Genomic DNA, 16,904 nt, shown 5'->3' on the forward strand with positions numbered 1-16,904 from the left:
ACTCCACTGATGAAAATGCCAAGAATTTAGGGGGGAAAAGGCAGCTAACATTATTGCTCCCCATTTGAACTTATAAGAAGTAAAAAGCTTCCACGTCCTTTGCACGTGCAGCTGCAGTGATTAACTGCATATATTAGGTATTTGCAAGCATCATTAGTTAGCTGTCTGCACAACTCAAATTACCCAGGAAATGTTTTATTCTTCGTGATTCCTGTCAACAACTGCCCACACTTTTTTGTGTGTGTGTGTGTGTGTGAAACAAGACACTTCAGTATATGGGAAAATAGTTTAGAAATGTTCGTACTTAAAAATTGATTCCTCCTTTATTAACTTAACGGGGAAATTTCTAACAAACTTGTATTCAAATAAAAAAAAACACCAAAAAAAGAGAAATATGTACATTCAGGAGTGGTCCAGAACTTGGCTCTGCCCATGCAGAAAATAATGTCACATAGTAATGTCTCCAGATCCCCAAGAAATGACAGACTGGCATGTAGTGTCATGGGGGGTTTTTTAACAGTTTTTGCCAGATGCTCGAGTTTAATAAGGGGATTCACTTTGACCTGTTGGTCATTGAATGTTCATGTTCATATTCTCCCCATGTGATGAGAACATACAGGGCGCTGTGCTTCTCCCAGCATCTTTGGTATTTGGGAAGATGTAGAAACTTTGCTCTGTATTGAAAATTTTCTTCGCAGGAGAGAGCCCTGAACAGAAATGTTGCACCAGCTGAGGCACAGGAGCTTTAGTCCATCCTCCTCTCTGGGAGCATTAAGGTAAGACCTCCCCAGGCACTGTCCGGGAGCTGAAGATATTCGTGTAGAAATCTATCAGCAGCTCAGTGAAGAGGTTCAGAGGCACCAGAGCACTCAGGGAGGCGGTTCCTTTCGAGGGCCAGATCAAATTCAAGCCGAAGACACAGGCCAGGCTGGATGCTGTCATTCTGTTATAGATGCTCTCCTGGGAAACCTGGAAAAACATAACCGTGAACAGGTACGTGCAGACAAGTGGCCCAGACAGGGAGAGACAAGACACCAGCTGTGTTGAGGAGGAACAATGAGGGGAGCAGACCCTGGGCACGGGTACATCAACCTGGAGGGTGTCTGAAGCTTTAGAAGGACTGTTTTTCCTTTCACTGATGCATGACTTCTCTTCCAAGTACCTCCACGTCCACCCAATTCCTTTGGAGAAATGGAGGTGAAAACAGGCTGTGGGTAAAGCACACAGCAGTGAAATCTGGTCTGCACCTGCATGATGTGTCCTACTGCTACATGTGGATGTGAGCCCAGAGCTGGTTAGCAGAGTGTGAGCTTGGCAGGAATTTGTGTGTGTTTTGTTCTCCTGGTATCTAAAGCCCAGTATGGCCTGGGTGTCCTCCCTGACAAATTTCTGCTATTTGTAAACAGCCAGCCAGCTGAAGGTGCTCCTGGTTCCTGCTGACCCAGGTAATTCAGGCAGTTCTTGCCAGGCTGATCTTGCTGCAGTTGATCTGTAACCTGGCATGAGAAGACCACAGTCACAAACTGCACTGTGCAGGTTACACTGGAGCTGCCATTGCAGAACAGAACAAGGAATCATTGGGCAAAATCTCCCATCTGTTCTTCCTGCTACAATTTCAAGTGGAATAGGAAAGCAAAAATTCTATTTCTTAGTGCCTCTCAATTTCTGTCTTGCCATAAAGCCTCCTGAAAAGACAGCTCTGTGGTACTATGAAAAGCCTGAGGGCACTGGAGGAAAAACTAAGAAACATTATGATCATGAGAATACTTTTTAGCACAGGCATAAACTCCAGTTGCCCCCTGCCCAGCAACACAGGTTTCATTCCTCTCTATCTTCTACAGCCCAGACCCACCTTCCTTGGTGTTTTACCTGGCAAGGACCCTCTTTGTCCAGCCAGGAGAGGATATAATGCCTTTCAGACACTATTTGCCTGAAGGCAGCTGGACAATGAACTAGTGCTGGGCTACTAATAAATATAACAAGGTTAAGAACTGTGTTCTGGCCCTTAAGTGGCTGACACAGACTTCACACTGTGTAATGTTGTACGTGTGAAACACCTGTGAAACAAGTACAGCATATTTTTTGGTGTTTCTTTCAGCCTAAAGTCTCTACAGCTTTGGGCTACAGCCCATCACACTGTGTTTTCTGTAGCACAAAAAAGTGCTGTACCCTAAGAAAGGTACCTTAAGTGTAAGGGGCAGGTACCCTGGGATGGCACAGGAGCACAGTGGAAAGAGCCAAACCTGTTGCAGTTGTCTTCCCCCAGCGTTTGGGAGTGCTCCTGGCACCCTCCACCCCACGAGCTGTGTACAGGACCTGTCTTTAAACACTGGTTGAAACACACTCAGCCTGACCCAGCTGCTGCTTTTGAAAGCCAACATTTCAGCTCAAAGCAACACCACCGAATTGCTGTAGAGCCAGATTTGTTTGTTTTCTCTTTAGGCCAACTATTTCAAAGGTTGTTTCCAGCCCCAAGATGAAACCATCTCTTCCCACCCACCACCACTCGGTGAACATTTCAAGGAGACAGTTGACATTGCAATGATCAACAAAAACACCTGTGGCACGGCTTCTCCTCCGAGGGAGAAAATCCCTGAGATAAAATGGAACAGTGATTTTATCATCTGAGGCAGAGCTGCACTGAGCCTTTTCTGTGAGTCATCAATGGGGATGACTTGGGAGCTTGAGGGAGACATGGCAACGTTGCTGCACTCCAAAATACACAGCAATCCAAGGAAAAGATCCAAGGAAAAGTGTGCAGCTGAATCTGACTCTCCACAGTGACTTTGCCCGCTCACCAAAAGCTGCTTTCAAGGAAGCCTCACCACACCCGTGGTCTGGCTTTACCCCTCCCTGAGGGGACCAGGCTTCCCTGCAAGGGCAGATGCAGTCAGGAACCCTCCTCACGGGCTGCCCCTCTGAATAAATTCACCCCAAAGCTGCGTTCTGCCTAAGAAACACAAATGACAGCACTTGGATCAACCCCCTTGACTCCGTCTTTGATTCCCTCACAAAGTTAGTAACCATCATCTCTGTTTCAATTGAAAATACATGCTCTGTCAATTTGATGAGCTAATAAAAGACAACTCTCCAAGGGCCTAGATCATATCCTTGACGGAATCATCTGAACATCACAGGAAAGTATTACAACAAAGAACTACACAGCTCCACTTTGTTGTGTTTTTTTTGGTTTTTTTTTTTTCCCCTTTCACTGGAACATGTATAGAAAAATCATTAAGTAATGACAGCCTATATTGAAAGAAAGTCTTCTAGAAAGATGAAATTTGTACATTGAACAACTCATCATTGGGAATAACCACTGAAGTTTTAGTGCCACATCGAGAAACGCAAAATACACATTTTCACTATCCCAGGACAAACACCCAGCTCCACCCAGCAAAATTGTGATGATTTTTGATTCCATGTGCTTTTATCCCACCACCCTGAATGGATGGAACTAAATTCAGTGTAGGGGTGACTGTGGTGGTGCTGGGTTGATGGTGGGACTGGGTGATCGTGAAGGTCTCTTCCAACCTTGATGATTCTGTGATTTATGGATACTGCAGGAGTGAGGTCAGACAGCCACTACACCACCCAAAGAACTTAAACAGTGAAACACAGTGGGTAAAACAGCCAATTACCACTATCACTTTTAAAAATCCAAGAACACCACCATCTCTTTGGTTTCTCAGTGGCAGTGCTGAAAGGAACTCCACCAAACATTTTCAAAAGAAAATTACTAGATATTAAAACACTCCCACAAACTGACTGAAATACTTTTCTACCACCCACTGTCAGCTCCCTTGCAGATGTGCCAACTGCTTGTATCTGCTCCATGAGCCTTAGTCACCTAATCCTTCCCAACATGTCCCGTCATCTCCAGCCACCCCCAAGCTTTGCTGGAGCTGATTACACTGTTCAGCTGGACAAGTGATGGAGACAAAACATTAATTCACAGCATTTCTTTTCCAGCCTGTACTTGGCTTTAACTTTGCTCTTTCAGTCACAGATCTGAAGCACAGCTCGTGGGCCCCAAACCCTTGTCCATATTTTCTGATTCGTCCGATTTTGGCGTTTTAAATTAAATTTGGCAAGTTTTTGCAGCGGTTCTTTCAGCCCAGTCAGCCACCCTTCCCACATCAGGCACAACTAGAGGGACAGAAAACAGCAGCAGGGAGGGAAAATGCAAGCACAGAGAGAGGGCTGTATCAGCTGGTACCAAAACCAAAGCCACGGTTATAAAAACAGATTAGGTGATATTATTGCCTCTACCAACTCTCCTCTCTAAAGCTTCTTTAGCCTTAGAGTGTCACGGAAACTACAATTACAGTTTTCTAGGAAATGGTTTCTGGCTTCAGAACTGCAGCCCTCAGGGTGCTTGGCCAAGCAATTTGCTTCTTTGAGCCCTTTAAGTTTGCCTGTGCATTCATAAATCTGCTCCACTGCACTTGCAGTGCGGGGCTCGTGCAACACAAACACTTGTGCACACTCGTCCCTTCTGAGATCAGCTGAGCAAGCACTGACATATTTTACAGACATAATTCAGGGACTGACTTGTGAAAGCTGGTCCTTGTTTCCCTCTCGCTCCTGGGAGAGGGATCTCAGTCCCTGCAAGGGATCTCAGTCCACTGCAGCTCCAAGGGCTGCAAATCCCTGTCCAGCAGCCAGAGGCACTGCCAGGTGCAGATGGGCTGGTTTATACCCTTCACTGCTGGGCTCATTCCTGGCAAAATCACCCCTGATCCACAGTTAAAAGACTTGGGCCTATTTTTGAAATTCAAGTCTGTAACTTCTGTAGAAGTTGCATTGTCTTGCTCTCTTGGACTAGAAGGAGCTTTTCATTAAACAAGTGGGTTGAGACTGCAGAGAAAATAGGAATTTTTTTTTTTCTTGTTCTTCTACAAACCAGCATCAAACTTGGAGTGTTCAAAACCTGTATCTAGTGATTACAATTCATCCCACTTGATGAAATTACCACAAGTACCTCTTGCACTACTCAAGGCTTAGCTCATGGAAGAATTAAATTGCCTCTTGTATGTAAGAAGGTTGATGCTTTCAGGTAAAAACCAGAATTATTGGTGGAGTGGTCTGTTAAAAGTTTGAATTGTGGCAGCCTGTGCAGCACCAACCTGCAGTGAATAGAAATCTCCAGCTCTGAGATTGTTTCCCGTTTCCTTGACCTTTCCAAATGCAAATATTCCCCGAGACATTAAGGATGAAAAGCCGCGGATCAGCAAAAATTGCAGATCTGAGCACCGGTATCAACTCGGTGCTGCGCTTTCCATAACAAGGCACACTCAAAAATAATGCTGCATTCCGGGGCCCAATTACAGCAAACTCGGTGTGGTACCTTTGCACACCTCATTAACACCTCGAGTGCTCAGCTCTTAAGAAACGCGCGGAGATGGTGCATCTATTACTGGAACAAAGTCACTTACACGATTCATAACGCTGAGGACAGACATCACTTGCTAAAATAATAGCACATGACGTGAGGATTTCCTTAATAGCTTTAGAGCTCAGCTAAGCAGCAGCAAACCAACGTGTGGGTATTACAGGAGCGCTGTCTGAGGGTTCTATCCATGTGTTTATCCTTTAATCTTGCTTTTCCCTGGTGCTTTGACTGTAAAAGGGGTTAAATGTACTTGTTTCTGAAATAAACTCCTGGCTAGGACATGGCAAACATGACTGTAGCCCAAGAACTGAGGGCCAGTTCCCTCCCTGGTGAAAATCAGCATCATTCCACAGGTCTGATTGCTGTGGTGGGCTCAGGACTTCTGAAAACTGGACCCCTTGATTCAGGCACCAGCTACACCCTGACCCTCCATTTTAGGCACCCAGGTTTGAAAACTGCAGCCTGGAAAAGGCAATGCACTGGATAAGTTAGAAGGAAGGGAAATTTCCAGTCCTGTGACTGTCTTTTCCTGCACAGCCAAAGGATGGCTGCAGAACTGTTTGTAAGGGATGTTCCCCAAACCCTCACACCCGTGGCTTTCCCAGAAGTGGGTTAAAAGAAATCAGCAAAACGAAAAAAGTAGGACCCAAGACACATGGTTTTATTTATCCTGAGCAATAAAAAAAAAAAAAAAATCCTTGTAAAACAGTACATTCTAGGCTTTTAGTTTAACAGTGTAGCAAGGAATGGCTATTTTAAAAAGGAAAATGCTATTTTTAAGATTTAATATGAAATAATTTGCTGACGGTTGTTCTAAAGCTTATTAACATTTCTATAATTTTCTAAAATAAAAACTAATTTATTTGGTGTTTTAGTTGCCCAATGTTTATATTTTAGGGGAAAAGGTGATTTCACCTAGGTTTTCTCCAGCACTGAAAATTACACAACCACTATTGTCAGGCTTTTTTTTTTTTTTTCACTCCAAAATAGGAAAAAAACCCCACCAAACCAAATCAAGAAAAACATACATTCGGAGTGTGGAGTGGAGGGAAACAGGACTTCTAAAGACCCCAGTGCAGGCACAGTTCATTTAAATGTACACGGTAATTTTCATTAAAACTAAGGGATTTCATGGTGAAGGGATGGTCAGACCATTGCTTGGCACCAACTCCTGTCAAAACTGGAGGGTTCTGCAAGTCCTGCACAACCACCTCACCACCTTGTTTCAAATACTCGCCTTTCCCTTCCGTGGAGATGTTAAACGTGGAATTAAGAAGAAGAGATTGAGAAAGAAAACCGCTTTGGGATTTCTGCCCGGACTCACCATGTGGAGGAAGCACATCAGGTATTTCAGGACGATGTAGTTGTGCTCGGGAAGGCCCTGAATGATTTGTTTGCACCTGGTGACTCTCAAACAGCTCTCCACACCTGCAATGCCAAAGCAGTAACTTAACTCTGGAGCATCCAAACGTCACCAAGAAATCAGAACTTATTTACGTCTGCTGGAATTACCTCTGTAAAACCGGCCACAAAATTGAGCTCTGCTGATAACCACGGCCACCACGGTGCCAGGGAGGGTTATCCCTTGGAAAGCCTCCATCATATTTTGTGTTATCATGTATCTGGCCCAGACCCACTTCCAGAGCATTTTCTCAAGGCAGTGAAACAGCCAAAATAATTTCTTTGCTCGAGAGGACTTTCAAAGGCCTCGATTTGAATCTCGCCATCACTCCATGCACTTAATTGAGATGTCTACTTTTTATGCTCTGATTTTATTCTTGCTGAGACACAGTCCTGCCCAAAATGCCCTTTTGGCATTCTACTAACTTTAAAATCACTACAGGAAACTCTTCTGCCTTGGCAAAAAAGTTATGAGAGGGCCACTTGGGTGGTGAGAATCTTCCAGAGATGAACCTAAGTAGGTTCATGAACTCATTTCTACAGATGGGCAAACCCAGAAGTGGATCCCAAACTTCCTACATCATCTAGACAGTCCAGGTGAGAGTTACACTGACACTCATATTTCAGATGCTCTACCAAGTGACTTTTTTTCCCCCCTGGAATTCCACAGTATTTTATTTGATATCTCTATTATATTTTATTATCTATAAAATATTTATATATTTAGATATAATTTATAGATTTATGTGATTATTTATATATAAAGATAGTTGTATATTTTCATAAAATATATAATATATAAATAGTTAACTACATATTAATATATATATTAAATTAAAATATTTAAAATATCACAGATCATTGTGGTACTGTAAGTTGAACACCAGTCTGGAGAAAGGTCTGATGATGGTAATCATGCCTAACCTAACCAGCTCAGTTTTGCTGATACTATTTCTGCATCTGTTGCATTTCTCTCTCTCTCCCTGGGAGTGCACAAGGCTGTGTGTGCATGCACGAAATTTCAGCACATTAAGTGCTTTTAAAGCACTGAATTAAACACATGAAGCTTTATTGTGGTGAACTGTGGAGACATTTTTTCCTACTGCAAAACTACCAGCTCCTATAAAACACATTAATCTGAGTCCCAAGAATTTTTTTGTCAGCCTTCTGCAGAATATATGATGCAGGAATTGTAGCATTACTGGGTTAAAGAAACCTTGCTAACAATTTTCATGACTAAAGGTGAAGTTCTTCAACAATTATAAGCTTCAAGGTTTTATTAATTTTCTTAAGTCTGTCACTCAGCTCATTTATTTCACAGCTCCCACCAATAACACTCTAAAAAAAGAATAATTTAGATGAGACCATAAAGAGAAAATGTTCCCTATCGTTTCAAAGTGCTGTAAAGCAGAGACACTGCATTTCTGGGTTTGCAGGTTAAGATATGCAACAGACACATCACACACACACTTCCAGGAGACAGAATGAGAATTTTCAAATCATCCCAAGGCAGCTGTCTGTGATCACACCTCTCCAGAGCTCCCTTCTGCACTGTATTCACACAGAATACCTTTCCTGTGGTTTTTGAGAATACTTCTGCTGCTGGTATTTGAGAACAACAAGCTGCTTGCCTGGCTCTCAAGCCTAAGGTCTTTTTAAATCAGGGTATCACCACAGCATCAGTAAGAGATGGACATCACACTGCAGGCACACAAGAGAGCCCAAAGAATAATTAGTAATTCCCTTAAACTCCACTTTTCAAAGCATTTGGTCAAAATTGAAAGCACGAGCAAACAACAATAAAATAGAATGGGTGTTTAACAGGTGCTTGGCCAGGCAAAGCCTCCTGGTGTCCCTGGGACAATGCACTGCTCTCAGATTATTTTCGGATTTGTTCCCGTTTTTTACTTAGCTCCATCACAAAGTAATATCAGCACAGGCTTAATTCAGTAAAAATTAGTGTTTGTACATCCCTTTTCCAAATTTCCCCTGTTCTTTCCAGTCCCTCCACTCCTGCCACCTGCTTGTGAACAGACCTGTTTTTCTGAGTGCCCTGAGAATATTCCCTGTGTGAGCAGATGGGTCTTTGATTTGGAAGGTGGTGATCTGCAGACTTGCAAACAGCAGAACAGTACAGAACTCCAGAGGACTCTGAACATGCTGAAGTTTTTTAATGGAAATACATGAATGAAGTTAATGACGTGAAACTCTACGTGAGGATGACAGTGATGGGCACAGCACTAGAATTTGACTTAGAATATTCAGGCACAGCAAACTTGCTGTGCTTCTGCCCCTTACAAACATGGAGCAATTGAGATTTGTCCCCAGCCTGAAGTATTTTAATGCCCTATCCCAATAGCAACAGCCATTATAGTGATGATAACCTACACTTTGCAAGAGCATCAGCCCACAGTTGCCAAAGGCACACCAACAGACTGCTGGAAAATGTACTCCATTTGGATAAATTCCTCAAAAAACAGGTTTTGGAAAAATGTGTGCTTGTGACTGGGAGTCCTGTGGGTTCCCTGATGTCTTGGCTATAGCCTGGATGGCAAAGTCTCAGTCTACCAGCACCAGGCACCAGCTCCCAGGTATTCTGGGATCTCCCAGGTATTCTGGGCTCTCGGCTATTCCAGCTCCATGGATCCCCACTAGGATTAATGCCCTTGCTGCCATTATAAACTCCCAGTCCCTGACAAGGCCATAATTCATAGTTCAGGTGGTGCCATATCTTTAGACACTCAATGCTTTCTCATGGCTTTAGATCCTTTCTTCCCCAATATGTTATCCTATGGAAATAGTTGCAATGAAAAGAATCCCCTCCCCACCAGAAAAAAAACCCCAACAATCAAAACCCACCACAAAAAAAAACCCAAAACAACCAACAAACCAAACCAAACCAACAAAAAAAAAACCCCACAAAAACCCCAACCAACCAACCAACAAAAAAAAAACCAAACAAAAAACCCCAAACAAACAAACAAACAACAAACAACCAAACAAACAAACAAACAAAAACCAACACAATGAAACAAAACAAAACAAAAACAAGCCCAAAGAAATATATAAATGACGGAACTGAATTTTGTTTCCACAACTCTGCTGCTGCACCTTGGTTAGCAAACAAACAGCAGTGGTAATTAATTAGTCAGGTCAAGTCCTGCCTGCTGTACAAATTTCTCTAAACTTATTTATACTCACTGGTGATTCCAAGGATGTGATCGTAACAGTCAAATGTTAGTAGTGGCTGGGGGAGTTCCCTAAGGAAAGTCTTCAGGATAACAGCAGGAATATGGATATCATGATAGTCATCAAAATTCACAGATTTGCCTAACAGGAGAAAAAGAAGAAAAGAGGTGTTCAATCACATGTTTTAGTTTTTAACTACTGCTTAAACACTGTTTCACACTACGTTTTGAACAGCAAACCTCTTGCTTTTCTGCTGCTGTAACCCCTGATATTTAATTTTTATATTTTTTCATAGAGCTTTATTAATCTTGCTGTAGGAGATTCTCTCCATAAAGGCATTTCATAAAGTGGCTTCACGGGGAAGTCAGTGACTTTCACAATTACTTCACTACATTTCATAAATTCTTAGGCAAAATTGCATTTCTTTGCCATAACCAGAGGCACTGTACTTTGTAACTACAGGAAAGTAGATGTTCATGAAAAAATAGACCATTTTTGACTCAGACTTATCATTCATTAGCTGCTACAGGTTTTGAAGGCTCTGGTGTGACATCAAGGGATGACTTGCTATTCAGTAACCATTAAGTGCCTGTTGCTCTCTCTCAGTTTTCTGCACTAGTGCTCTTATTATTTTATATTACAAATGGTTTTGTGATTAATTAATTACAAGAAAGCTGGCATTTCTGCCTCACCAACAAAGCCCCCACACTGTTACTGGCAGTGGCTGATGAGAGCTTACCCTGATTGTAGAGTTTCTGCACATCTTTGATGGTCTGGAAGCTGGCTGACCTTCTGAAGAGGCCCTCTACTTGCAGTCCTGAAAAAAACAATTAATCCAGGCCTCATCTGCAAAAGCTGCCTCTCTTTTGTTTTTCTCTTTAGCATCAGTAGAAAGCAGAACAGAGGGAAAAGATCTGGGAACAAAGATCCTCCCTACACTCACTTTTTGGAAAGAAAATCCTTGAGAACAGAAAGCAGGATCAAATCATGTTTCAGCATTGCCTTCAGCACTTTCTTTAATGGGTCTCATAGAAATACTACTGCCTTGCCTTAAGCATTTTAGAGGGTCTTGACAACTAGTTTTTGTTTAAAAGTAGCTTTCAATTGCACCTAATGGCACAGAAGCAGGTTCAGGATTTACACACCCACTGCCACTGAGCCCCAAAGCACACCTGTAAACCTGCTGTTCTCCTTGCCTTAAACCTTTCACAAGCTGAAGAGGGTGTTTGCAAAGATTCCCCAAGTTCCTTCTTCTGCCAGTGGGTGAGACAAGGTCCTTTGGGCTGGGGAGTGTTTCAAGGGATCTCTGCTTGGAAGAACCCATTTCTTGCCACTGGAGAGCTGCCAGCTTTGGGGCAGATCTTTGCTCCTTCCACCTCTGGAAGTCAGTGGGACTCAACACTCTGCCTGCCCATGGGATTTTGAAATACCTGATTTTAGTCTTGAGGCACTCCTGAATTCCCTGTCCTGGATCTCCTGAAGGGTGTCTATCTCATGCCGTGGACTAACTGAAACCTCGCTTCAGCTCCAGAAGGAAAATGTCAATAAAACGCATCCAACCAAGGATCTCCTTTGGATCACAGCTTTCAAGGTAAGTAATTTATCTGAATTATCATGCAAAACAGGATGGGGCCAAGAATGGCTACTTTTCATGAGACTTGTGGTACTTCTTGCTTCTGAGTTTGGTAAAAAACTCATTTCTTTCTCTCCTTCCTGCTCTCCAGTTTTTGCTGTTCCTCCAGCAGGTAACACAACTTCACTCACTCGTGGTTTGAACTGGGGATTCCTACTGGAAGCAGAGTAATGTAAAATATCAGCCTGTGCTGGTCTGACAAAACACCAAACTGCTGCAGTTTGGAGAGGGCTGGCAGCCCACCGGCTGCCTGGGGAGACTGCTGGACCTTTCTTTATGGGAGTGGGGAAGATCAGACCTAATTTTTAATTTTTCCATGCTTCTCTTTCAGCAGATAAGCAGCCAGACTAAAGCCAGTGTTTGTGTATTCCAGCTGAAGTACACATGGGTCTTTTTGCATGAGCAAGAATCTTTATGGTGTTCTAGAAAAATTAAGTCGTACATTAACGAAGGATAATCAATCATTCTTGTGAACTCACCCAGGCTGGAGGAGTATTTCCTACACAAAAAATTAATAATTAAATTTATTTGTTTTAAGTTATAGTTGTTATGTTATAATTTATTTGTTATAATTAAATTTATTTGTTATAAGTTTATTTGTAAATAATTAAATTTATTTGTATTAAATTGTCTGTAATTAATGAACCCATTAATTACAGACAAGTATTTAACAGTATGTACATGAATTTATAGAATACTAGAAGAGCTGATAATATACCATCAAAATACGTTTTCATGGCCAAGTTTCAGAGACTTGTGCCACAAACCCAAGCTCTACTTGAAAGTGCTCCACAGACTAGATTTAGTCTCAGCTGGAGTTGAGCTGATTACAGCTCCCAGTTACTTCCTAGGAATGTGTGCCCTTGCCTCTTAAATCCAGGCTGAACATTAAACCTTTAGCCCATGCACTCAGTTCTGGAAGGAGGATGACATCTCCAACTGAAACATCCAAGAAGGACACGTGTGGTTACTAAAGGAACCAATAACTGTGATGTATTTGAGCCCTTGCCTTATCCTCCATCAGGTTGTGTTTCAGTTGAGTCAGGGTACAGCAAATAAACATCCCTGCAGTAAAACTGCTCCGTCAGATTTAGGGGGCAACCTGTTAAAGACAGTTTTGGAAGTGGCAGCTGTGAACTGCTCGTCAAGGCACTGCCCTTGGCAAACAAGAAGTACAATCATTTCCCCAGAATTTGTGGAATTTTACGCTGCCTGTCAGTGGACAAGAGGCTTTCTGTGGAAACAAGTCTTTCAGCAAATGGACATCATAAACGCCTGCAATTTGGTTTGCAGGAGTTGGTTTGATGGTTAATGTTTTTATCTGATGTGAATCTCGCTGTAGGGACTACAGAGCAATAAATATCAATTCTTAACGTGTTTATGCCTTTATTGGCTAAGCTTTCAAGTGTCTAATTAAAGACATTAATCTGTAGCACAGACAACAGCTGTACTTGTCTGGCCCTGCATCCCATCAACGTTACTGTGATGGCACATGACATCCAGCTGTTCCTGGATGTTTTTGGAGGTGGAAAACAACTTTTGTCCTCATCTGCAGAAATCTGGGATACAGGCACTATCCCTGCTTCTCCCAGAAGCCATTTACCAGGTCAGCTGAAACTGGATCAATATTCAGCAATTTGTTTGATCACAAGTGGCAACGTGCCAACCACCAAAGTAGAATGTCCCCAGTGCTTCTGGCATTTGTGGGCAACCCAACCAAATGACAGGACACTAATTAAATGTAAGTGCAATTCTTAGGGAAAAGAAAAAGCTATATTCTGCTTCTAAAGAAAAAGAACCACAACAGCAAGAAAGTCACATATTTTCTTGTGTGTGTGTGTGTGTGTGTGTGTGTAAAAAATGCTTAGACCAGATAATAAGATATTATAGCAATTTTTAAATAGTCAACAACAATTATGCTCTTGAAGGAGGAAAACAATAAACCTGGGTACAGTGACAGACCTTTTTGCATTATATTTTTCTGACTTTTGTGGTCAAAATTTCTGCTTTCTTATTTCTGTGATGCATGTGAACTTTTGTGATGCACATGAGCAAAGGACACTTTTTTTTAGAAATCTATATTTCTATTAATTGCTCCCAGTGCTTTCTGTGTTTCAGCTGGGCAGGGGAAAGCTCCCTAAAAGCATGATTTGAATGAATGATAGTCTTTCTCAAGTCACATAACCTGAACAGCATTGGCACATGGTTCCATACTAAGGGATGAGAAGGAAGAAAGGGACCTAAAGCCTCTCGTTGGTTATTCCCTGTGATGGATAAATAAACAGTCTTACACAGTCAGGAAACACCTTCTCCAACCCTGATTCTTTTCAGACACTATGGGAAAAAATCCCAGTTCTTCTAACACAAGGTGCACACACTAAAACAAAATAAATCACTTTGTTCTTCAGTTTCTTTAAGTTGTTCACAGCAAAGCAAGCCTTGCTCTGGTTTCAGTTGGGTGAACAGTGAGCGAAACAAAATAAATCACTTTGCCTTCTTCTTGCACAGAAAATACACATCAGAGCCACCAGAGCTACAGGATGAGGGAACAAAATTGGCTGAAGGCAATCCTGGGCATTACAGCTCAAAGCACCCATTTTTGCCCTTTCAAGGAATAATTTTGAAGCAGCCTATTTAATTTTTGTTAGCAGTGTTCTTCTATGAAATCCTGTTTACAGCAGGCTCCTGTCAGCTGGCTCTGTAAAGAGAGTTTATTTTTTTTTCCTGTGTGTGTACAAGTTGAGCTGTTTTGCCATGAGTGGCGTGGGTAACACATTCCCTAGGGAACAGCCACCCTGGAGCAGCAGTGCTTGCCAGAACACTGTGAGGGGGTGGCAGAGACGAGCAGATGTGATAAACACACACCTGCACACCACTCACCATTCCACCAATGCTGCAGAGCCTCTACTGAGACCTCAGAATCACAGAATATTCTGAGCTGGAAGAGACCCACGAGGAACATCGAGTCCAACTCTTCAGTGAATGGCCCGTCCAGGGATCAATAACTCAGCACAAACTGCTCCCTGCCCCTCTCCCCAGAACTACAGATACACATGGAGATCCATGGGCTTTTGCTGCCCTGCACTAAACCCTCCAGACCAAAAAGAGTGGAATTTTATTCTAAATATTAAGTGTTATATGGAAGAACATAGTATGTGAGTAGTGAGGGAGCCATCTGTGCTCAATGAAAAGTGATGCTGCGATTGAGAACTTAACTGAGTAATTATTGAAATGTCAGTAATCACAAATGAAAACAGGCAGGCACTTCATTCCACATTGAAATATAATGGCTTTTACTACAGCAGACAAAATTTCACAGTGCCATGACACAACTGTGTCACACTCTGCATTAATAAAATGTTGCTAAAAATACTTAACCCCCCTTCTATGCCCTCCCCAATCAGTTGTCCCACGGGAAAGACACAGAAAATCAAAACTGATAAAGATAAATTAAAGCAACACATGCTGTCACATTGCTGCAACTTGTCAGAGAAAGAGAGACGAGAAAATTACATTCTTTTTCTTTCAATCATCCTTGATTTGAGGGTTGCTGGCATCAAAAACCTTTGTTAATTTGCCTGCTTTCAGAAGAGAAATGGCAAAGAGTGAGCATCTGAATTCCTTCTGCCCCAAATTCAGTTTGGAAATGTTTCTTTAGACTGGGGTCCTGCCAAACCTTAGGAAGTGTCCATCCTGATTTGGAAGTGGTTTTCATTCTCATTAATACAACCCATCTAGACATCTTCTTGCAGTTCACCTAACTGTAGTGAGGTTCATTTTTAAAAATTAGAACTGACTTATTTCTAATACGAGGACTGCAGAGTTTATATATGTGAAATGCCCAAAGCAGCATTGACTTTTATGCTCCAGACAAATTCGAGATTTCTTTTTTTTTCCCCAAGCTGGAACATGGCACGGGTTTGAGGAGGAGGTTGCACGGCCTTCTTTTCCCTGGTGCTCTGTGCAATGAATACAGAACAAGGAGTGTGATGCCTGCAGTTTGCAGAGGTGGTTTGCTCTGCAGAAGGTGCACAGCAGATCGAGGGCAGAGGGGAAGGGAAGGGACAGTTCCAGCCCTGCTGAAAGCAAGGATGTAGGGCTGGGCATCCTCCCCGGAATCCACAGTGTGTTTGTGCCCTTGCAGTTCCAAACAGTCTCCAGCCTTAGAATTTATGAGTGAATATTTTCAGTTTACACTTGGCACCTCTGAAAATAATTGATTTGCAATTCCTGAGCACCAGAAACAAAAACTGTGCTTATCACAAGGTTTATTTTTACTTGATGGCACACAGACTGGTCTTGGGATTTAACTCATCTCCATGAACCCCAGGTAAAAACATTCCCATGGAAACAAAAGAGCCAAGAACTCAGAAATATTCCCGTGGCCAATGTCAAGCTTTGCCAGTGTTGCATTTTTAAAAGATATTTGATTGATCACAGGAAGCCGAGGCCAGGAGGCAAAGCTGCAGCATATCCACATGGATTCGGGATGCATAACCATCCATCTCTACCCATTCTGACTATCACCACCAGGATGTATTCATTCACATTAAAAAATGGAGCCAAAACTTCCTCCCTCAGCAAGATTTGTTGTGATTCATGGAAGGGAGGAGGAGGAAAGATTAATCACTGCTTACCACTGCTTCTGCTATTGAACAGATAAAGGACAGCTTTAGTTGTCATTATGATCATACAATAGGACATTTATTACTTTATCACTGAACTCCTCTAGCAGGGTTATTACCATTTCATTTGGAAGCCTTAGTCATCACCCAGGACTCTCCTGTGGCACCAGGAGACAACACAGAACAAAATCTTTGTGCTGCAAAGCACTTCCAGTCAACAAAATTGGTGAGGTAAGAGAGAAAGACTGGGCCACGGGGGCCACTGTGAGATAATTTTCCTACAGGGGACAGTTATTTTTCCTGCTTTACAATTCTCTGGTGTGATTCCTTCACTGTGAGTTTATTGTCCCATCACTTCCGAGCTGCTGCTGGTCTCACACCAGCTCTTTAGTAATCAGTTCTCTGGGAAATTTTGCTGTAGCTGTTTCCTTATATGGCCTCTCTATAGAATGCAAATGTTATCAAATCTTGGAAACTTTAGTGATAATCACAGCAGGTTACGTTTGGGTTTAATTTTTTTTTTTTAAACATGAACAAGCATGTTGTTTATACCTTTGGGGGTACTCTCTACAACATAAAAAACAATAAAAATCCTACCCATATATTTAAAAAAAAAAAAAATGACAGTGTATTAATGTTTGAGATAGGCTTGAGCAACATC

The 16,904-nt window shown here is 42.2% G+C and overlaps 1 protein-coding gene across 1 annotated transcript in view; it reads right to left on the reverse strand.

Moving 5' to 3' along the window:
* Nucleotides 1–257: 257 nt before the first annotated feature.
* The window catches only part of ARHGAP8 (Rho GTPase activating protein 8), a 60,592-nt gene continuing 43,945 nt past the window's right edge, over nucleotides 258–16,904 (reverse strand). Inside the window, exons 10-13 of the mRNA XM_017826631.1 lie at nucleotides 10,725–10,802; nucleotides 9,998–10,126; nucleotides 6,720–6,823; nucleotides 258–969 (exon numbers count right to left, since the gene is read on the reverse strand). Of these exons, the coding sequence (XP_017682120.1) occupies nucleotides 772–969; nucleotides 6,720–6,823; nucleotides 9,998–10,126; nucleotides 10,725–10,802 (509 nt within the window). The 3' untranslated portion in view covers nucleotides 258–771. The remainder of the gene's footprint in view (nucleotides 970–6,719; nucleotides 6,824–9,997; nucleotides 10,127–10,724; nucleotides 10,803–16,904) is intronic.

This window comes from Lepidothrix coronata, unplaced genomic scaffold (genome assembly GCF_001604755.1).
Source record: "Lepidothrix coronata isolate B3197 unplaced genomic scaffold, Lepidothrix_coronata-1.0 Scaffold129, whole genome shotgun sequence".
In the NCBI taxonomy this organism is placed as follows: domain Eukaryota; kingdom Metazoa; phylum Chordata; class Aves; order Passeriformes; family Pipridae; genus Lepidothrix; species Lepidothrix coronata.